At 32.3% G+C, this 23,326-nt stretch overlaps 2 protein-coding genes across 2 annotated transcripts in view; one reads left to right on the forward strand and one right to left on the reverse strand.

Annotated features, from left to right (window-relative positions):
• Positions 1-622: 622 nt before the first annotated feature.
• On the reverse strand, positions 623-22,720 carry LOC111047647 (multifunctional protein ADE2). The gene is made up of 5 exons (XM_039432462.1): positions 22,410-22,720; positions 17,440-17,643; positions 13,853-14,031; positions 6,492-6,696; positions 623-2,205 (listed from the first exon to the last, which is right to left on the reverse strand). The coding sequence occupies exons 1-5, from the start codon at positions 22,426-22,428 to the stop codon at positions 1,532-1,534; spliced, it is 1,281 nt and encodes a 426-aa protein (XP_039288396.1). The 5' UTR covers positions 22,429-22,720; the 3' UTR covers positions 623-1,531.
• The window catches only part of LOC111047646 (amidophosphoribosyltransferase), a 64,471-nt gene continuing 63,785 nt past the window's right edge, over positions 22,641-23,326 (forward strand). The window contains exon 1 of the mRNA XM_039432461.1: positions 22,641-22,960. The gene's annotated coding sequence lies outside the window, so the exon portion shown is untranslated. The remainder of the gene's footprint in view (positions 22,961-23,326) is intronic.

Below are 23,326 nucleotides of genomic sequence, written 5' to 3' on the forward strand. Positions count from 1 at the left end.
ATGGTTGCCTTTGTCTAACAACAACTCATGGTGACGGAGTGAGCGACGCCCAGCTAACTGCGTCACTGCTAAGGTTGCATAATTATATGATTTAAAAATGGGTCTTATTCATATCAACTTTGTATCTCCTATATAATTCTATTTTGTTTATCATATAGGCCTATCGATTGAGCAAATTGAGATTTTTTTTTCAAAATTATGTATCTTATACGGTACTAAGAATTTCTTCATAATTTATAGAATTCGAAATCCTCTATTGGCATAGCCCTCTGTCCGTTAGTGTGTAGGGGTCTTTTTCGAACTCTGGAACCGTGGGACTCGAAAAAAATGGATACGGTACGCCAATTGATAACTATTTTCTGATAATCTGTTCCATAGAGAAAAACTATATAACTTCCAAACAAATTATGGAATTGAGTAATTGATTAACTTTTAAGCTAAGTTTTAATGTGAATTTGCGTTCAATTTTTATCGAATTGTTTCACAAATTTTATTATCTTTTAAAAGATATTGAGTTAAATTCTGATTGAAGTGTTCTTCATGAAAGTAGAAATATTACGATTTGATTGAACGCCAATTTGTGTTAGTAAATATAATTTCCATGAAAGAAAAAACGTTTGAAAGATAGTTGGAAATATGTTTATTATTACAAATATGAGGAAGGCATTTCATAAAATCACAAACAAGTTGATTCAAAAAATACAAAACGTTAGCTCTTTTATGAATAACAAATGCACGAAAAATAATATAATGCATTTAAAAGATTCAAATCGACGAAGAATACATAGAATAATAAACAGTTTTAATATTGCATCAAATTGACACTCAAGTATAATGGAATTATAATACATACTATAAGAAAACTATTATTTGAAACGGACAAAGTATCAAGCTTTGCACTCTAATGAATGGCCAGAATAATAACAAGCAATGCGTTGAATTGACAATGTAAACAGAATACAGTAATAACATTATAATACGACAAAATATATAGAATGAGTAGTGATTAGCTGTAAAGGCTGTTTGAAGAACGCCAATTTCTATATAAATTCCACACATTTTATCTGTATTAGAACCACATGCACCATCTCGGTTTAAACGGAGATTAATGAGCAGTTGGTTTGAAACATGAATGAAAAACGCATTATAATAAATACGTCGATTGAAGTATTTATATATAAGTAAATTTTTGGTCTTCATGTAAACCTAGATAAGCATTAAACGTATATGGTGTACATTATGGCTCTTAGCTTACCACTAATAGTAAATATAGATATAGGTGAGAATTGAGCTGACAAGGTTTTCTAGTTTGGTCTCTCACAGATTGATTATGCATATAAAATCTTATATAAATTCTCAGTCTTGGAGGCATTCAATTTCATTGTTTTTGTACCATTCTGCATTAAAACCATGTTGTCCCGAATATGTGCCTACTTGTAAGGCAATTATGGTGGCTTGTAATGGTGGAATGAGTGGCATTCCACCCTTACTTGTGGTAATCCACTCTTTCTTATGGTGGAATGAGGGGCTTTCATTCCTTAGTATCACGCATAGCTTTGTCGGCCTTCTTGAGTGAGATATAGTTATTGAGAGCCTGCGCGCGCAGACGGGCCCAAACCATGTGGTTGCTCAAAGCGAGGATCTGAGCAGCTGCCTGGGCGGCAGCAGCCGGGTAGATGACAGTGGTGCAGGCCAGACCTGATGGCACATTCAGGGAAGACCAGATGTCCTGGGTGACGTTGCTCGAGTTGACTGGTGGACAATTGATGACGGGCAACACAGAGTTACCAGAGAGTACGGGTCCCAACCCGTTGCTTCGTCCGGCGACAGCTACCAAAACCACAGGCTCTCCGCTGCCCTCATACTCGGCCAGAATATTCAGTGTCTCCTCAGTACCCTTGTGCGCAGAGCTTACTCGCAGATCACAGGGGATGCTGAGCGCTTTGCACTCCTTTTTGATCTTGCGACAGTGTTCCTCGTCGGAGGGAGATCCCATGAAGACTGCCACCCTGCCTGTAGTGGGAGGGATGAGGAACTCCAGTTGATCAGCCACCCAGGTGAAGTTGCGTTTCACGGTGTCCAGGTCAGCCTGAGTGACAGTGGTCAGATTGCGGTACACCTGCTTGTCCTTCATCTGACTCTTGTCACCTGCCGGCCACAGTCTCCATGAATCACTGTCGATTACGTCAGACACAAGCATCTCACCTGAAAACAATCATTTTCTACAATTTCTCTTTTCATAAGAGCTGCTAGTACTTCACAACCACTTTTCAAAATAATTTAAGACTAGATTTGATTGTAGCGTCATTATTAATTTTTAGTTACTCTAGTAAACTGAGAAGCTTTTGTTAACTGCAGGATTTACCAGGGAATTAGAAAAGGTTCGATAACTGGAACAACTTTCACGTTATTTTAATATTATTATAGTCCAGTCAAGGAAAGGTTATGGAGGGAAAAGTTTGGAAGACAATTTTTGACCCCGCAGTTCTGTTTAGGGTATTAATGAGGTAAACCTATCAAAAGTTTCCACCCCTACCACCAGTGCTAAGGGGTTGGTTAAAAGGTACCATTTTTTGGGTTCTCGCATATAACTTGAAAACTATAAAATATCTTACGGACATAACTGTTATTTACAAAATTAAAGCTTATATAATTTCCTACAATAATCATCTCACAAATTTTTCTATAATCTTCTCTAGTTTTCATGATATCCGCTCTTGAATGTGTGGCATTTGAAAAAAACCACGTTTGCCTCCAATTTCTTTCTATTTTTGCGCTTATAACTTTTTAAAAATCGATGGGAAAAATCCATGCTGATTATGAGCTCATAGAGTATTAAATTCTCTTCAATTTGATGTATAATTTCGCATTTTTCTACAACTTTTGCAGTAGCTTTAGTGTTGAGTGTGAAATCTCCAGTTTTGCAACAATAGACCAATTGACAAAGGAATTTGGAGGGAATGTTTTGAACGCCATTTTTGACTTTGCACCTTTGTTGACACTAGTTGGGGAGGAAAACATATCGAAAGTCCCCATTCCTAACTCATGTGCTAAGGGGATGAGGGTGATTTAAATGTTGCATTTTTCAGCTATTTACTTCCATGCTCATATCTTGAGAACAATGCATTCAACCGACATAACCAACTATTAAAAAATTAAGCTTGATAAATTCTCTACACTTTTTGTTCAGTGGAATTTTGTGATATTCTCAACAGTTCTCGAGATATTCGCTCTTGAAGGTGAGTAATTGTCGAAATAACAGGTTTTTATCCTATTTTTTGCTCTTTCAGGGCTTATAACTCTCCAACAATGAATTGTAAAAATTAATGCTTATCGCAGGTTTGTAGAGCATTAAATTATCTTTGCAATGATGTATTATTTGACTATTCCAAGTTTTCGTTTCATTGTTATAGTTACTTTGATGTAGGGGGTGAAATTTAAAATGCTGCAACAATTGATAATTTGACAATGAAATTTGAAGGGGGTGTCTGTGATCCAATTTTGACTTTGGAGCTTTATTTGGACTAGTTAGTAGGTAAACATAGCAAAAGTGCGCATCATTATCCGCTCTGTTGAAGGTGTGGAACCGCTGAATTGACACTTGTTGCATTATTGAACAGTTGGCAGGACTGGTGTCTGCTAGGTCAGTTCTATTGGAGTGAGCTACGTGAAAAATTTCAGTTTTATTATTATTACGCGTTTAATTATTCATTTGTTCAAGTTTGAGATGTGTAATAATGAGGAGTGATTCAATCAGACAGTGATTCAATCAGTTCTTTTGTGTTTTAAATTATCTGAATTTATGACTTGTGTTCATCTCTCAAGATCTAACCTACGATTATTGAATCGTAAACAGTGACAGGATCTAATCATTTTATCAGTATTGTTGACTCAAACGAAGTGTTTTCTTCACTTGACTGTCGTCTGCAAGTTGCCGGTAACTGGTCAACTTAACCTAAAAGCTAGCTTTCGAGCGGGAACCTGAGTCAGCTGTAGTTGCAGTCAGCTGTTTTTTTGTTTTGTTTTCATACTGTCTGACAAGTAGAGACATCAACACAGCTTTTCGTGTTATCTTCTACGCACTCACCTCGGCTTTAGACTAAGGACTATGCTCCGTTTTCATGACTTTGTCATGACATACATGTATAATAATTGTGAACGACAATAAAAACATTTGATTTGATTTACCCCCTACATTAAAGTAGCTATAATAGTGAAACGAAAACTTATGTATATAACAATTATGTCCGTAAGATACATAGTTTTCGAGTTATATTCGAGAAACCAAAAAATGGTACCTATGAACTACTCCCACCCCCTTAGCACAGGGGTGCTAACTTTTCCCTCTATAGCCTACCCTCTTTTGAGCATTTACTGCCTGGACTAATTGTAAAATGAAAAAATCAATTGAAACTGCAAAAATAACTGTAATGAAAGATGAGATTAATTATCTCAACTTGAAATTGGATACTCTTCAACAGAAAGAATAATTCTCGTCAGAAAATAATATACAAAAAAATCCATAGTGATTCAAGGTCTATTGAAAGCGGTCTGGACACCAATGATAATTTTGGAGAAGACTCAATACGGCCTCTATAAAATAAGTCACATCGAGTGGGACATTAAAAAAAGACTCAAAACAAGACTCAATACGCCATATAGAGGCTAAATTCTGACAGTTCAATTCATGATGGGATTGTGTCTTGAAAATCCTTTCTATGACATTGAGGAATTCTTTGAGCATCCACATATAATTATTTATTGTTAAGTATTAGAAGTGCTGAATATACTTCATATTCAGCTAGGTCACTACGGTTCATGTGACCTTGTAGAGATCACATAAAGGAATTTTCATATTAAGGTGCGTACAGATATACGCCGCGAACATGAGCAATTCACTTTTAATCAGCTGATTATATCTGTATTTTTACAGAAACGGTAAGATACAGATATAAAAAGCTTGGCATCAGCTGATTGAAAGTGAATTGCTCATGTTCGCGGCACGTAGATCTGTACGCACCTTTACTTTCAAAATTTGATAAAATCCATATAAGGAGAAAATACATGTATAAGAAAAATACATGAGAGAAATTGATATGTTATAAAAGTAACAAATAAGAAATTCAAATTCAAAATTGAAACTCGGAAGGAATGATATCAATGAATATAAATGGAATTTAATTTCATAATACATAAATTGCGGTTTAAATGTTTTTATCAATTTTATTTATCCATATTTTTATATCACTCACTGCCTCACATTGAAGAAACTTCTATCTGATCTTTAGAAAATGTAATATTTTCAATTTGTAGTATTTTTCCTATTATAAACCATTGATGTATATCTATTCATCACCTTACCTTGCATAGAACCTTCTAAAGAATAAAAATATAAATCTGAGTAGGTACCCTTTTAAATTATTTTGTCACATGTTTCGGCTACTAATGTCATTTTAAAGACTTGAAAATGACCAAGTCAAGTCAAAACCAAGAAAAGGACCAATGACCAATTTTCAAGACTTCAAAATGGCATTAGTAGCCGAAACATGTAGTGAAAAAATAATTTAAAAGTGCACTCAGATTTATATTTTTATTTATATTAAAAGTAGCTCCAAAGATAAAAGACAACCTTCTAAAGAAATATGGAATGACTAAACTTGGTAACTTACTCGTATTTTCAATTCAACATAATTTTCCCTTCTTATAAAAGAATTTGATTACATTTATCCATTTCATCGTCCACATTAAATAATATTCTGAAGTAGGTATTGTGCTCTAATGGGTGATAAATAGGAGAAAATCGGTAAATTCTAATTCATTTCAAGATATTTTTTTGTCTATCCGATCAACAACAAACCTGAATTTTCCTGCTTCCAATCATACAAATTTGCTGTTTCATAACAGGCATGAAATACATTTTATTCCAGCTTAAAAATGGGATCAATTGAAGCAATTAAAAGGGTGAGTAGAATAAAATGAAAATGATAACTTTATTAGTGGAAATTTATGCAAGACACTTTTTGTGTAGTTGAGAAGTTGATATTGTGGTGATTATTCATATTAAATGAAAAAGACTAAGAAATAGTCAAAAAATCACAGATTTATTGATACTTAGAAAGACCGGTTTTGGTTATTACACCATTGTCAATCTCTGATAAACAAGATTTTTTCATTTATTTGCAAGACAGATTGAAAAGGTTTACTCGAAGAGTACAGTATAATATTCAAGAAAAACTATTCATGAGTAGTGAGACATAAAATGTGCTTATCAATTTCTTTATGAAGATCGTAATATTATGGCAATGTAGAGTTTATCTATTTGACCTTTCGTTGAAATTAGTCTTGCGATGACAAGTTACTAAAAAATAGGTTTTTATGATCGATTGGTCTAACAAAATTTCCACTAATGAGGTTAATGTCGAGGATAAGATTTATCTTATCTCTTTAAAATTCATATAACTTGAAACCAAAATTATTAATAAGAAGTGTACCTTTAGCGTCAACTCCAAACTCAATTTTCATATCGACAAGAGTGCAGTCTCGTGAGGCCCAGGCTTTTTCCAGAACCTCGAATACCAAAAGTGCGGTGCGTCGCATTATTTCCACCTCATCTCTGCCAATCACAAGGCCGTTCAACTTGAAATTGGCGCTAATTATTTGCTCTTGAGACCAGATCGGGTCATGGTTCTCGTCGTCCTTGAATAAATGTATTAATTATTAATCCATGCATTCAATTATAAGAATATAAATATTAGGCTTATAGGAACGTTTTACAGTACAGTAAAGTAAGTATATTATACAGATTATTCAAATTTTAGTATGATGAACAAATTTTTAAGTACCAAAATATCTTTAAACAAATTATAGATAAACTAGTTACTTCAAATAAAAATAAAAATGGATTCATTTAATTACACTGAAAAATATAGAATTCAAATTGAAATATAAATAAAGTTGATAGATATTCATAAGAAAATTTCACAGAAATAATAACTCTTCAATAAAATTACTTATTCATTAGTGTAACATATTTTCACATTATCCAGTAAGCGAGAAGAGATTCACTCATAAAAATGAGTTTAGAGTTGTAATATAGTCCAGCTCAAGGAAAGTTTATAGATGAAAAAGTTTAGAAGATAATTTTTGCCCCTCCGCAGTTCTGTTTAGGGTAGTAAGGAGGTAAACATATCAAAAGTCCCCACCCCTGTTCTAAGGGGGTGGGGATGGTTCAAAAGTAGCCTACCATTTTTTTGGTTTCTCGCATTTAACTCGAAAACTATGTATCTTCCGAATACAACTGTTATTTACAAAATTAAAGCTTATATAATTTCCTACAATATAAATAAATAAATAAGTTTATTTCCACATAATTCAAACAATACAAAATACAAGTTCAAAATACAAATTACATCTCTACATAATAACTTAGACCATACTATTTCAAAAAATATATAGAAACTACAAAATTATAAGTAATAATAAAACATAGTAGGACATTTGTAATAACATAATATACCATCCTGGTTATGTGGAATAGGCTGCTCCTGAGGTTGTTTTTAAAAAACCTGTATTGGGGCAGCCATACATTATTATTTTTTACATTTTTTGGAAGTAAAAAAAAAGGTCCGATTGGCGGGCACTATTTTGTTCGCTTTAACATTAGATATTTCAAGAGTTTTACAAATGATATACATAGGCAATATATACCTCGATAAAACAAGAAGGAATTATTATTTATATATTTATAAAAATAGTAAAATAATAATCATAATAATATTTTTCTAACAAAGCATAACCTCCACACTATTCAATGATTAAAGCCACTCTTTCACTTTTCTCTGCAATATGTATAATGAGTGGGATAAAAGACAATAAGGTGGTAACAAATTGAACAGTTTTGGTGCCAAATATGGAAAAGATCTACGGAAGGACTCCTTGTAAGGTCTTGGTACTTTAAATCGGTTCGTTGTTCTCAGGGATTGGCTATAGATATTCGCTTCCACACCAATATTACCACTTCTCATATAAAATATTCGGAGAACTCTAAAAACATAAATGTCTCAATGGCATAATTTTCAAAGTCAAGAATAGTGTTCGAGATGGAAATCTTCTCCCTTTATGCATTATCACTCTTAAAAGCTTTTTCTGTGATATTATTAACGGTTTCACTGTAGTTATATAGGTACCTCCCCAGCATACCAGCCCGTATTGAAGTCTGGACTCCACCAGAGAAAAATACAGCATTCTTAAGACGTTAATTGGGCACATATAGTGTAGAAAATAGAATTTTCTCAGGGTAGATATTAGTTCACCTTTTATTTTTTTAATATGTTCTTTCCAATTCAAATTTTTATCAATAACAACGCCAAGATACTCAATAGAATCACACTGTTCAATTTGCATGCACCTGTTACATGACTGCTGAATGGGTGAGGCTACACATTCATTACACTTATATAATATATCAAGAATTGCCTGATCACCCCCTCTCGAATTGAACGATATGAATTTTGTTTTGTTGCTGATAGTCATGTCATTTAATTCAAACCAATACTTCAATTTTATCAGATCATCGCACATGCACTGACTAATGTCAATCTCTCTGGGCAAGTTATATGTCAGGGCAGTATCGTCCGCAAATGCTGTTAGTTTTCCAATGAATTTTCCATTACAGAGGTCGTTCACATATACCAAAAAAAGAATAGAACCCAGAACAGAGCCTTGTGGGACTCCACAAGATAAAACCAAAGGCTCACTTATTTTATCAGCTATTCTAACCCTCTGACTCCTGTTTGATAAGTAACTCTGGAACCATTTATGTGTGACACCTCTCACTCCTGATAACCACAACTTATTCAGAATTATCTCGTGAGACACACAGTCAAATGCCTTACAAATATCTATAAATAATCCAGCAACACCATTGCTAGTATTAGTTCCCTCATGTAATGCATTGCAAACCGCCAAAAGCGCGTCTTCAGTGCTCTTACCTTCCAAAAAGCCATATTGGTTAGAACTAAATAAGAAGTGAACTTATAATACAAAATCAGTCTGCTTTTGTAATTTTTTTCAATGAGTTTAGCAAAAATAGGCAATAAAGATATTGGCCTATAATTACCCATTGTTTGCTATCTCCCCTCTTAAATATCGGGACGACCACTGCCTGTTTTAATTGTTCAGGGACAACACCCAACTCAAAACTAAGATTTATTATATATGCTAAAACGGGAGCTATTAATACGCTGACCAATTTTATTGCTTTCACCGAAATTCCATCAATTCCAGACGACTTACAATCATCAAAACTTTTCAGAACTCTAACTATTTCATCTGTACAAACAGGGTTTTAAAAAAAAGAATTTAAATAGTTTCCTTCTGGAAACCAATTTTTATATTTATTTCGTTCTGTTATACAGTTAGCGGAATTATTTTTCAATTTATCTACTATATTCACAAAATAATTATTAAATTTATCAGCAACTATACAAGGATCTGATACAACATTATTTTCTTCGGCTAAAACAATATCTTTATTTTTATTTTTCTGGCAACCGGTTAAATCATTTATTAACTTCCATTGTGCAGCTGTGTCCTTTGCTTTATTCTCAAATAAAGAATAATAGTAAGAATTTTTCGTAAACTTTAAATCTGTAGCCAGACTTGATTTGTAAGCTTTATAGTAACTAAGAAGGTTATTATTATTTGGATGCTTTATTGTCTTTTTATATAGTTGATTTCGTTTAGTTATGCGTCGATACAAATTATATGTTATCCACGGTTGTAGTGGTTTATAACTGCGTTTTTTGGGAGCCTCTACCTTTGATCTTCCTGCAGCCGTTATTAATTTGTTGAGAAATAATTGATAAGCAACATCCAAATCATTAGTATCATACACATCAATCCAATCAATACATTTCACATGTTCATAAAAAATTTCATAGCTAAATTTAGAAATAGAATTGACTAGGCTAGAAGAGTTTTGGGAGCTAGGATTTATTATGTCACCTATATCCAGGAGACAGTAAATTAGGTAATGGTCGGTCACATCAATCTTAACGATACCAGCAGAACATGTCATGTTATCTCGAGTTCTATAGAAAACGTGATCAATTGATGAGGAGCTCATTCTATTAACTCTGGTTGGTGCATTTATCAGCTGTTCAAGACCAAAACTAGCCATAAGTGTTAAATATTCATAATTTTCACGAGTTACTTCCTTAACACATATATTCAGATCTCCACAAATAATTAAATTTTTATCGTTTATATTTTCCATAAATGTTTGTAATTCATTTGTGAAAGCAGTGACACTATAAGATTGTAATCTATATACAGCTAACAGAGCAAACTTAATCCTAGGAGTTAATTCTACACTAATATTTAACACATCAAATGTACTTGTATCTGCTTGAGTTAACTCACTTTTGAATTTATTGGTAATGAAAACAATTACTCCGCCTGCCCTGTGATTTTCATTACATTTATAGTAAGCATTATAACCATCCAATTTATAAAAATCAATTTCATGTTCCTTTATCCATACTTCTGAGAAAATAAAATATGCGGACGAACATTCTCATCAAGAAACTCACTCATGAAAGATTGGAAGTTCTCTCGCATACTACGTATATTTTGATGAACAATAATCAGATTATCCATATTTACTTCACATAGATTTAGAAACGAATTAATATAATGATTATCCTCCATAATAGAAGTAGAAGAAATTTAAATAAATATTAATAACTAAATTCTTCAACTTTTTCGCAAACATAATAAAGTTCAATAATTTTTCACATCTGAGAATAAGGCTACATGATAAAGACAAGAAAAGATCTAGTAATCCCAGGCTACCTCTATTTTTTTACTATATCTTCTAGACAGTTTATTGGAATGATAGGGCCAGTCGATTCCCTTCTCATCAATATCCTTCCATCCTGGACCCAAACAAAAGCATATTTCTTCTTTTTCTTTTCTTCTCGCGCAGCAATGAGAAGTTTTCTTCTACGAATCGTGAGACTATCGTTTATGTAAATTGGATTACTTACAGAGAGACCCATATTAATCTCACAATTTTTTCTATAATCTTCTCTGGTTTTCGTGATATCCGCTCTTGAAGGTGTGGCATTTTTTAAAAAACTCGTTTGCCTCCAATTTTTTTCTATTTTTGCTCTTATAACTTTTTAAAAATCGATGGGAAAAATCCATGCTGATAATGAGCTCATAGAGTATTAACTTCTCTTCAATTTTGATGCATAATTTCACACTTTTACGCATTTCCCTACAACTGTTGCAGCAGCTTTAGTGTTGAGTGTGAAATCTCCAGTTTTTCAACAATGGACCAATATTGACAAAGGAATTTGGAGGGAATGTTTTGAACACAATTTTTGACTTTGCAGCTTTGTTGACACTAGTTGGGGAGGAGAACATATCAAAAGTCCCCATTCCTAACTCATGTGCTAAGCTAAGGGGATGAGGGGGGGTTTAAAAGTTGCATTTTTCAGCTTTTTGCTTCCACGCTCATATCTTGAGAACAATACGTTCAACCGACATAACTAACTATTCAAAATTTAAGCTTGATAAATTCTCTACACTTTTTGTTCAGTGGAATTTTGCGATATTCCCAACAGTTTCAGAGATATTCGCTCTTGAAGGTGTGTAATTGTTAAAATAACAGGTTTTTTTCCATTTTTTTGCTCTTTCAGAGCTCATAACTCTCCAAAAATGCATTGTTTTCCCTCTAAACCCTCTTTCGAGCATTCATTGCCTGGACTAATAGTGTGTAGTTGTTAAATCACTTATTCACTCTTGGTCAATAAGTGGATATTCAGATATATTCACTGACATTTGATTCATTAAAACAATACCTTGAGATCAAGGTGAATATATTAGCTGAAAAATCAAATGACATAATTATTTTTAACTATTTTGAAAGCTATTAGGAATAATTATGTTCTGAACAGAGTAAGGGTTTACTGAAAAACAACTTCTATATAATAATAATAATAATATGGTATCTCCAGCAATCTAGAGTGTGCTATACTCGTACTCGGGTGTGGTTTTGTATTATAGGAAATTAATGGATTAATTTTGGAAATTCTATTCAAATCAAAAAATCAATCAAATTTTATTTGCCATTTCAAATATAATACAAAACAATGATAAATGTCAAAACAAAGTTAAGCAAGATAGACAATCAAAGTATTCATATAAATAAAAACTTTGTTACACAAAATAACATAATAGGCGCTGCCTGCAAAACCAAGGGTTTGAGTGCTGGCAGCGAGTACCAAAAAAATTCATAAAAAGTACAATACACAAGTGAAAGAGAAGAAAAATTAATACAAATATGTATGACAATAAAAATGTACAGAATACTGATAATATGAGAAAAGTTGAAGTGTAATACAAATGGAGTAAGTTACTGCTATATTAAATTTTATGATTGCTGTTATAAGGCTGAATTTTAAGGTTGCTGTTATAAGTCAATGTTGATATATATTGTGTTGGAAGGAATATATCTGAAATATAATTGAGAATTGATACAATTATTGATGAACTGTAGTTAGTGAAATGAGATGATGGTGATATTTAATATTATATTATGTTTGTAAGAATTGAGAAGTGTTTATTGATTTTATCCACTCTGCTATTTTTTTAGGATTTGCTTTTGTTGTTCTATTTGCTATTCCATTTGACAAAACCAAAAACTTGCACTAATTAGGAATGAGACTAATAGAATACGGTATGCATAAATATAAAAAATAGCAATGAAGATTAACGCTCTCTGCGTTATTAAAATATTTTATCTCGGTTCAGCCTGTTTTGAGATGGGCAGTATTTGATAGGCAATATTGTGTCTAACTATAGATTTACGGAAAACATAAACAAAATTTAATTAATAGAACTAAGAAAATCAAAAATAGGAAGTGATAAAAATTGATTGAGCTTGTCATTGTAAAATTGTTGTACCAATTATACTTGTTATTGTTTAATTTGTATTATCGATTGTTGTTTTGGTATCAATAAAAGCATGATTCTTTCAACAAATAAATAGTGACGTTAATTTTTCATTTTGATAATTTAGAAAATGTTAGGAGTGGTTTTAATGCGTCAAAATAGTTTGATTAATTTCATTTTCCAATAATATTTAATCTTGTAATTATGACGACAGTAGATGAAAATAACCTGATATAAAATAGGATTTTCAAAACATACGGTGTTGTCCCACTTATATATTCTACAGAATCGATAAATTAAGCGTACTGGTTTTATAAGAAATATTTATTTCCCTTATTCACTCTCTTTTTTAGTATAGTATTGAGGCAAGGGGGCAGCCCACGACACACACTTCAAAAAACGTTTTGTTCTACAAAAGCACATTATCAGAGCAGCACTGGGTGGTGCTCTGATAATTACCAGAATAATTCATAGAAAATAAAATCACCAGGAATTCATATATGAGGTTAGAATACGGGAAGAAGTACTCGAAGCTTGAAATTGCCGAGCAATTGCTTACATTCCTATAGTGGATTCGAGCTACAATATTAATGTTCTTTATTTATTTATCTTCATACTTTATCATCTGCGTTATGTTTTCTTTGTGACCAGTTTTCTTGTCATACAAATATTTCATTATTGCATTTGTAATAGTTTTTGAACTTCCAGAGGTCAAGCTTGAAGTTTTTTGGGAGGGCCATAATATATGATTCTTGTATAATTTATGCTTATGTTTATAATAGTTTATTTATGATTTGAAAATTGTATAATTTATTTGGAAAATGTTCAATCAGTTTAGGAACGATGAAACTACTCATAATCGATGTGCTGTAAAATAGAATGTTGAACTTACCTTGAAGCATGTTTCTTGTTTAGGTGGATTGAAGCGGAAGTGCTCTGGAACGCCGGGGTGGCGTTTTAGGAAAGAGCCTGTTGCGATGCGCCTCGTGATCCATTCGATGGGAACCATCGCGCATTTTCTCGCTATGAAAATGTTTTCACTCGCTTCGCGGACAAACGAAGTTTTGATACCTGTAAAATTACAAAATTATTATCTGGGGCCTGTTTCATAAAAGTTACAAGTCCTGTAATGCAAGAAAAGTTCCTGTATTACAGGTAAAATTTATAAGTTTGTGTTTCTTAAACAATTTTCCCTGTAGAACAATTTACAAGACATTTGCCTGTACAGTATAAAGTAAATAATACAGGACTTTATCATAGTTTTGTTTTATAAAAAGAAACTTCCTCTATTACTGGACCTGTAAGATGTTTAATATTTTATCATTGTTTAGACCTTCCTAAAACTTTTACAAGTGTAGGTAGAATCTTGAAAAGCGACACTTTGTTGAAAAGGCAACGTGTTGAAATGGATGAAGGTAGTAGTTCTAGTTCTGGTAAAGATGACTATGTTATTATTAGTGAAGCAAGAATTTTCAAGGACAGAATTTCTTACAATATGATGCAGGAAACTTATCAATATAATGAACGGTTTAGATTAAGCTTCCCTCAATAAAGCGTTATTGCAAATATTCAGAAAATGTACTTCCATAATGTTTTATGTCTCTTATTAAGCAAATTTATTTAATCACGTTAATTTAATTATTAACATTTGATAATTAACTTTTTTGAAACATTACTACTTACATAACTGTTATAATAAGTTATGTAGTTATTATAATTTCTCAACTATTTATCATAAGCAAAGTTATTTTCCAGCATGAATGCAATCTGTCCATCGTCAGAAATTTGATAATGTGGATTTTCCACTAAAACATTTTAAGTAGCACTTTGTTCAAATATTATATATTAGGCTCGCTGGCCAATGAAAACATTAATTCAAAATAAAGGAACTGTAATACAGGCGAATATTACAGGTGATTTTACAAGTGTAGAATTATTTTTATGAAACATAATTTTACAGGATTGTAAATTTTAATTGATAAGTCCTGTAATACAGGCCCTGTATTACAAGGGTTTTATGAAACAGGCCCCAGGTCGTGTTATCTTTCCTTTATGCCACTAATTAATGCCATCATGCCTTAATTAGGTGGCCTTAATGCCATTAATTCTTGAACTTGGTAAGTTGGATCAGTATCAAATATTGTGCTGTTAAATCTGTTATTGTATTGTATAATGCATTAAAATTTTAATTTGAGAAATGTTATATTTGATGAATCGAAACATTCTTCAAACAAAGTAACTATTTTGCATTCCAGCATTCGTATTCTTTGACTCCATCCAATCCTGTTTTCTGGTCTTTTGAATGCATTTTTTCATCATGAATCACCAAAATATCTTATTGAAAATCAAATTATCCGTCATATACTAGGATTCAACTATATCATTATACCTGATTTTATATTATTATTAAAGACCTATCTTCTCCGCAAGTTCAACTTTTCAACTTGAAAAATCTTGTTTTGGAGCTTATTTTGTTGACACCGTTCTACTGGGCAACCACGGTGTACCCTTATCATGTACTAAAAAGTATTTAACTTGTACACACTCCACACACAGAAAAAGAATATTCATAGTTGACCGAGCGAAGTGAGGTCTAAGATTCAAGTCGACGGTTTGGCATTTCTCTTAATGTTTAAATGTTTGGCATTTCTCTTAATGTTTAAATGTTGCGCATTTACGGCGAAACGCGGTAATAGATTTTTATGAAATTTGACAGGTATGTTCCTTTTTAAATTGCGCGTCGACGTATATACAAGGTTTTTTTGAAATTTTGCATTTCAAGGATAATCTATATAATAAGAGAGAGTAGGGTTGTGTTTGTTCGTGTGTTCGTTTGTTCGCATCAAAACATGTCAACTTGTGGATTGCATACCGGAAAAACGGGAATGATTTAGATCTCCAAATTTTGAACATAGATTCTAAAAATATCAATCTCGTGCACCTGGAAGCCCAAATTTCAATTTTCCTTCTAGATTTTTCAGAATTAATGTTCAAACTTCATTAATAGTACATACGATTTCATAAAAAAATCACCAAATCATATGGTCGGAATTAAAAATATTATTATATTAAAGAACTGGATTATACACGTATACAGGTGTAAAGTAGTACGGTATAGGAAAATTATGTTTGACGCATCATCACGTCTGAACTACTGGACTGATTAACTTGAAATTTTGCATATAGATTCTTGCTTAACCGAGGATGGTTATGAACCTATTTTAAATTCTTCAATATTTAATTACATCAAGTTTTCAGTTCGCCAAGTTTTCAATTATTTCTCATGCTTTCAGTTGTTGTAAGGAAGCAGCAGAACATTTCTCTTGAAAGGGAAATTAGAATATAGGTATGATTGGGGATCCTCTTCGAATGATAAAAACAGGTTTTCCGTCGCACCCAAATTTTTCCGCCATTTTGGAACCACCATTTTGAATCCAACTTCTTTTTTAATTGAAAGGTGGTCATATGATACATGATTCCGATACAGGATTTCCAGAGAAAAGGTATGGTTCGATATCTCAAACCTTTCAAAATTTATTCTCATTCATTTCCTTTATTATAGTATAGAAGATAATAGATAAATGGATGATATATCATCTATCTATCATCTTCTATACTATAATAGAGGAAAAAACTGTCTTAAAGACGTATACACGTGTAGAGGATAGGGAAATTATGTTTGACGCATCATCACGTCTGAACTACTGGACTGACTGAAGGTTTTCAACTCTTCTGGATTTCATCACGTCAAGTTTTAAAATAGACCCTTGCGAAGCACGGGTTACCTGCTAGTATAAAAGGAAAAAGGAGCCTCCTTCATACGCCAATATTAGAGTAAAAATCAGACTATAGTATTATCATGAATCATCATGAATCATGAATCATCATGAATCAGCTGACAAGTGATTACACAGATGTGTGGAGAAGCCAGTCTATTGCTGTATTTCCATTAGGTCTATAGTTTCAATCAGGTACTTGTGGATGAGAAAACTGCGTGAGGTCTACTGTTCACAGAACTACTAGTAATTTTTATTCAAGTATTCTGCTAGGGGCTAGGGCTACTTGGAAGATTAATTACAATGAAGTAGTACCCTCTGTTCATCTGTTGTTTCATTTCTATTACTAAAATGATGCTCTTTTCTAGAAATAAAATGAGAAAGAGAGTAGTAGTAGTAGTTATTTATATAGTAATTAATTCATAATGTTTTAAGTTACAATAAAAATTGAAAATCAAAACACCTTTTCTACATTTTGGTTTTATACAACATGTTTTGAACTCTTTAGTGTTCAATTTTCAACTGTGAATGACTAAAGAGTTGGAAACATGTTGTCCCTGAAAAAATATAACAACGGTGCTTTGGTTTTCAATTTTTATTGTGCATACAAGTTGCCCTTATTAACAAAGTTTACTTTATATTATAATATAAACAAATTATTTTTAATATAATGAATTTTTGTTCAAAATGCAAATAACCTTACCAGCGGTACTGAGAAGTTGGAAAATTTTGCAAGTTGTCCTGTTTGAGATTTGCGACTTGCCCTTGAGGTCGTGAGCCCTGGCGCCATCTCCAGCGGTGATGCGGTCCTTGCTCACAACGGCACACTCATCGGGGCGGTCCACTAGCTCGTACACTTGCTTAGTCTTACCCTCAATTATAAGGCTTTTGAATTTGTAGCCTCCACCTCAAACATTACCACAAAATTGTTTTTCAAATTAAAACTGGAGACAAATTAACGACTACAGTATTGAAAATTCTCTATTTTGTGTAGGCTCAAACACATTGGATTGACACAAACAAAGAATATATTTAGCATAAATATATTTTTCCTACAGTTACCTTGGAAAGAGGCCATTCCTGCACTGATTACAGAACACAAAGAATCACTTTTCCGCTCTAGTGCGGGAAAAATTTTTTCCGCACTCCAAATTTGCAATATGGCAACGCAAAATAGTAGGTTATATGGAGCACCAGTGCAGCAAAATCAAAATTAAGTTGGTAACATTGACTGTTATTATAATAATAACGATGGACAAGGACATGGACACCGATGACAGCCACCACATCAGTGACAGCCGCCCCTTCATTCAAACACTACTACATTATTCTATTTTATTTATTAATAATAAAATTACACAGAAAAACATTTGATGCATTTCAGGGAATTTTACCCATAATTACCCACTTTTCATATTCAATGGTAACTGTAGGAAAAATTAAATGTGAAATACGTGTGCAAAGTTCCTCTGCTGCACTCAAGAAGCCATTCCATTTCCGTAAACGTTTCTTTCGGTGCAGCAAACTGTCACTTTGCGCACTAGTTGCACAAATAACTATTTCAATGATTGAATAATAAAAAACATTTTTTAAAATGAGATTACATATTTTGTTAATTAATTATATTTTTACCCTTTTACAAACGAAGTTCATGAAAAAGGCCAATACACTGAACTATGACAGAAAAGAGTTCATTTTGGGTTTTATAGTGAGGTCCAAGTTATAATGGCAGTATTTGAGGTAGCATCGGTGTTGCTATCCTCGTCTATCATTCAACAAAGTTGATAGCGCTATCATTGTCTATATCCGCAATATTGCCAGATCGTTTTTAACAGTCAAGAAATATAATTAATTAACAAAATATGAAATCTCAATTATGGAAATTTATTATTTAATCATTGAAAAGTATATTTTCTTGACGAATGAAAAAAAATTATTATGTCAAACAAATGAACAGTTAATATTACATCAGATATTCCAGTATCAGCTATCCTCTAAAGAAGGCATTGGCAAGACAGAGAAACGGCAACGCTGTTCTCATATCTTTCTCTACTGTCATTTTAACGTGAACCTCACCATAGGGGCATTAGTTTGATTGCACCAGTTATATCGATAATATCGAATTTCAGTATCGATACTTGATAACATAGGTAACTAAAATATAACTCGATATACAGAGTGAGTCATTATGATGGGAACTCTTCAATAAGTTGGAGACTGTTGTAGATAAAATAATACTGTAGCTTTCAGGATAAGTTATTGGTCAAATACTCTACCTTTTGACGTACAACTGAATTTCAAACCCTCATAAGGGGGTGACTTAAGGATTGTAACTCAAATATTTTAGATGTAAACACCCATTATGTAGTACATCATTTTGAAGGTCTTTTTAAAACAAGAAAGATGGCATCGATACAAATGTTCTATGATACTTGTATCCAAAATGGCGGCTGATTGAAGTTTTAGTTTTTGAAGAAATGAGGGGTAGTAACTCAAATATTTTGAATGTTAACACCCATTGTATGATACCTCATTTTGAAGGCCTTTTAAATACGAGAAACATGACATCAATAATAATATTCTATGATACTTTAATCCAAAATGGCGGGTGATTGAACTTTATCAATTATTTCTCTAAAAACTAGAACTTCAATCAACCGCCATTTTGGATAAAAGCATCATAGAAATTTTTTATTGATGTTATTGTCCTTGTTTTAGAAAGGCCTTGAAAATTATGTACTACACAATGGGTGTTAACATTTAAAATATTTGAGTTATAACCCCTCATTTTCTTAAAAACTAAAACTTCAATCAGCCGCAATTTTGGATACAAGTATTATAGAACATTTTAATTGATGTTATCTTTCACGCTTCAAAAATGCCTTTAAAATGATGGGCCACACAATGGGTGTTTACATTTAAAATATTTGAGTTACAACCCCTAAGTCACCACCTTATGAGGGGTTGAAATTCAGTTGTACGTCTAAAGGTAGAGTATTTGACCAATAACTTATCCTGAAAGTTACAGTATTATATCCACATCAGTCTCCAATTTATTGAAGGGTTCCCATACATATGACTCACCCTGTATAATAATAATATCGGAATAAGTGATCACTGGTGCACTCGAAAATATATAAGGCTAGCCAGAAATCTAATAACTTACACGTAGGCTATACGAGAACTTGAATTATTTAGTTTTTGGTTAACATAAAAGAGTAATATTTAAATACCGGTATATCTGATGCAATATAAATTGTTCATCCTTGTTCAAAATAATCAATTACATTTTATTCGTCAAGAAAATGTATAATTATTATTTAACGAAAATCCTAAATAAATGCTGTGAATCACCCCGAAGACTTCTGCTACTGCAGACATTGACAACAGGGTTAACAGCTAGATGGAAATTCGATGAGAACTACTATCCAAAAATTATTTATTTTTCCCATCTGTAAAGATAATGTATTTTTCAATGATTAAATAATAAAATCTCTTGAATAAAATTGAATATTTTGTCAATCAATTATATTTCTATTCTTTTATAATTTTTAGTGCATAACATTTCATACATGAAATGTATTGTGCAATGGGGCACAAATAGAGAGGGTCAACAGAATTGGAAAATTTTCATTTTAATCTATATATATATATATATATATATATATATATATATATATATATATATATTATATATATATATAAATTAATGTCTGTTTGTGTGTTTGTATGTTTATTTGTTTGTTTGTCCCCTATATAGACTCGAAAACTACTTGACAGAACGGCAGGAAACTTTGGGAATATGTTGTGTGAATATTGGGGATGGTTTCTGACCAGAGATTTTAATTGGGGGGCTATATTCATCCTAAAATGGTAGATGGAAAGAATATGGAATTCTGTGCAATTCATCGTAGGCTATATCGCATATTTCCTGGACCATCTATTGACAATCAACAACTATGAAAACATTGAATTCATCTTTGAAACACTGATTTAACCTATCTATTTTTTTCAATTCAACACTTTACTGATAGATATTACTACCAATTGATTGAGAAGAATATGTTTTCGGAATAATAATTATTGCTGCATACTAAGCACAAAGGAAGTCCGTATTGAGATGTAAATGAAAATATTTATTGTCAGAATTTATTGTCAGATAAATTTTCGTAATTCACCAAATAAAGTCAAGTGTGACATGAGATACATTGACTTTTTGGCGATACGAAGTTCGCCGGGTAAGCTAGTTAAAAATAACTTGATTAATAAATGAAATTTGATTTTTCAAGAACGGTAATTAACATGCTTTCAGTAAATTGGTTTGCATGCTTTCAGTTTTCTAAAAGTTTTTATAAAAGTGGTATGTACATCACTATACTGATGAATTGTTGGGATCAAGGCAGTCATTAAAAATAGTGAATAGTGACAACGAATTCTTTGTAACTTAATTTTCCAGATTTCAATTATATGAACCACCGATAAAACATTATTATCAAGTATTATCTTGTTATATAATTTATTACTCTCCACCTTTATTCTTTGTTTCAGTTTTCTAAAAGTTTTTATAAAAGCGGTATGTGCATCACTATACTGATGAATTGTTGGGATCAAGGCAGTCATTAAAAAGTGTATTACAAAAAATCAACAGTTATAATACGATACCGGTACGTTATATAACGTTCCATTATCAATCAGCCAATGACGTAATAAATTCCACAAACATGCGGTCAAAATGCACCGTAGTTTGGTGAATTTCTATTATATCCATAATTATATACTATTAATAATCTCGCCAATATAAAAAAGATAATGAATTAGTTTACCTAACTTACTGAATAGCTTTTATTCTAGTACAGTAGCCTACATAAGCTACCTATAGGTCTATTAATAGCCTAACGATATTTAGAAAGGAACTTATTAGGACATTTATGCATATTTTATGTGACATTCTATTGAGAAATCTTCCAGTTACTCTTATCCTTATCAGTTGAATGATAATTTTGGAGATAAATGCAAACTTAATATTTTATCAAATCTATGAATGATTTGTTTTCTTAGGTAAAAAATGGCACCAAGGTGGTAGCGGAATCACTTTGGTAGTGTGGGATTCTTACCTCACTAAAAACTATCCTCAATTTTACCCTTACATTATTATAATTTTTTTTTAATTAAGTAATTCAAAATTTTATTATGCTAATAATCTACGGTACTGCATTCAGATTGGTTGCATACTTTTTTCTAGGCCTACTAAATCAATTAATTTGTTTCTAGGTTTTACGTATCAATTCTTTTTAGTCGATCACTACTGTATTAAAGATTAACATATCAATATCTAGGTACTTGTTTGAATTCTACATGTCTAATCAAAGTTCATGAAAGAGCTGGGTTCTAGGTTGAACCAAAATTTTATTGAATCCATTTAGAAAAATGTTACAGATAACGACTGCAGCTTACTCTCTTCATTTATATTTTCTGATGAGTGTAGTAGGTAAAGGGATAATATTGTCGAGTGCAATTATTGACCAAAGTAGAATTTAGATAAAACATGATCTTCATCTGAATTTCGCGCATTGCAAATGATTGCGCTGGTTTTATTCAGAATTGGCGGTAGATTTGACTGGAATGTTTTAGGTTAAGTTGATTTGTAATTGAATTGTTGAAAATTAAAGTTACCTTCGGTTAAAGTAGTCATTGTAGTTTGGAATTCAGCACACGGAAGACAAACTGAAGAAGAAGAGAAGACGATCTAGATCATACAATGAAAGCTAACCATTTATACCGAGGTAGAGCAAACATAAATTTTATCTCAAAAAGAAGTTGTGTCGTCACAGTTTCTACGCACGCGTACGTACACGTCTGTCAGCGCGCGCAATCTTGTAGACTTCAAACAGCCCCTCCACCACCTTCCCACAACAACCATCAACAAACCAACCAACTTTCTGGAGATGGCTTTCTCAGACTACTACTAAAGAATACAACGCTGATGTATGATAGATCATTTTATCTTGACGTGAAATATTGAATAAACATGTTTATGTGATATTTCATGACGCACTATCAAAGAAGCTATTGGTTGTGTTAATTATTTCCTTTGAAACTGTTAGTCTTGATTTTTCAAACGGAAAGAGTGTGTGTTTCTTGAAGCAAGTTCTTCCAAGTAGAATACTTGGATTCCATCCGGTTGTGCACAAGAGAAATATTGATCAATTCTAGTGATTTTCAAGGTATGTTGGAACAAATCATTATAAGTATAACTGAACTACTTTATACTGTTGAAATTTCCATCCTTCTTATTGCAAGCAAAACGGAAAGTATACAAAACCGGCTTATTATATTAGTTTTACTCTAATTTTTGTTACAGTATTACAGGAAAATTTTTGAGAAAATATCAGAGTGATTGATTCAAATACGAGTCAAAGTGTTTAACCAACACAATAACTCCATTCCTAATTAACCGATCGACTTGAAATTTTAAACTTAAGGTCCCTATACCATGAGGACCCGACAATAAGAAATTCAATTCAAGATGGCGGAAAAAAATGGCGGATAATTACTAAAAAACCATGTTTTTCATGTTTTTCTCGAAAATG

Source organism: Nilaparvata lugens, chromosome 7 (genome assembly GCF_014356525.2).
Source record: "Nilaparvata lugens isolate BPH chromosome 7, ASM1435652v1, whole genome shotgun sequence".
Classification (NCBI taxonomy): domain Eukaryota; kingdom Metazoa; phylum Arthropoda; class Insecta; order Hemiptera; family Delphacidae; genus Nilaparvata; species Nilaparvata lugens.

Bases quoted from the DNA above. Each gene is read 5' to 3' on its own strand.
- LOC111047647 (XM_039432462.1), bottom strand. The intron at 14,032-17,439 runs GTAAGGTTATTT...GTAATTTTACAG, and splicing joins CCAACTTCTCAGTACCGCTG to GTATCAAAACTTCGTTTGTC. The intron at 6,697-13,852 runs GTAAGTTCAACA...CATTTATTCAAG, and splicing joins AACAAGAAACATGCTTCAAG to GACGACGAGAACCATGACCC.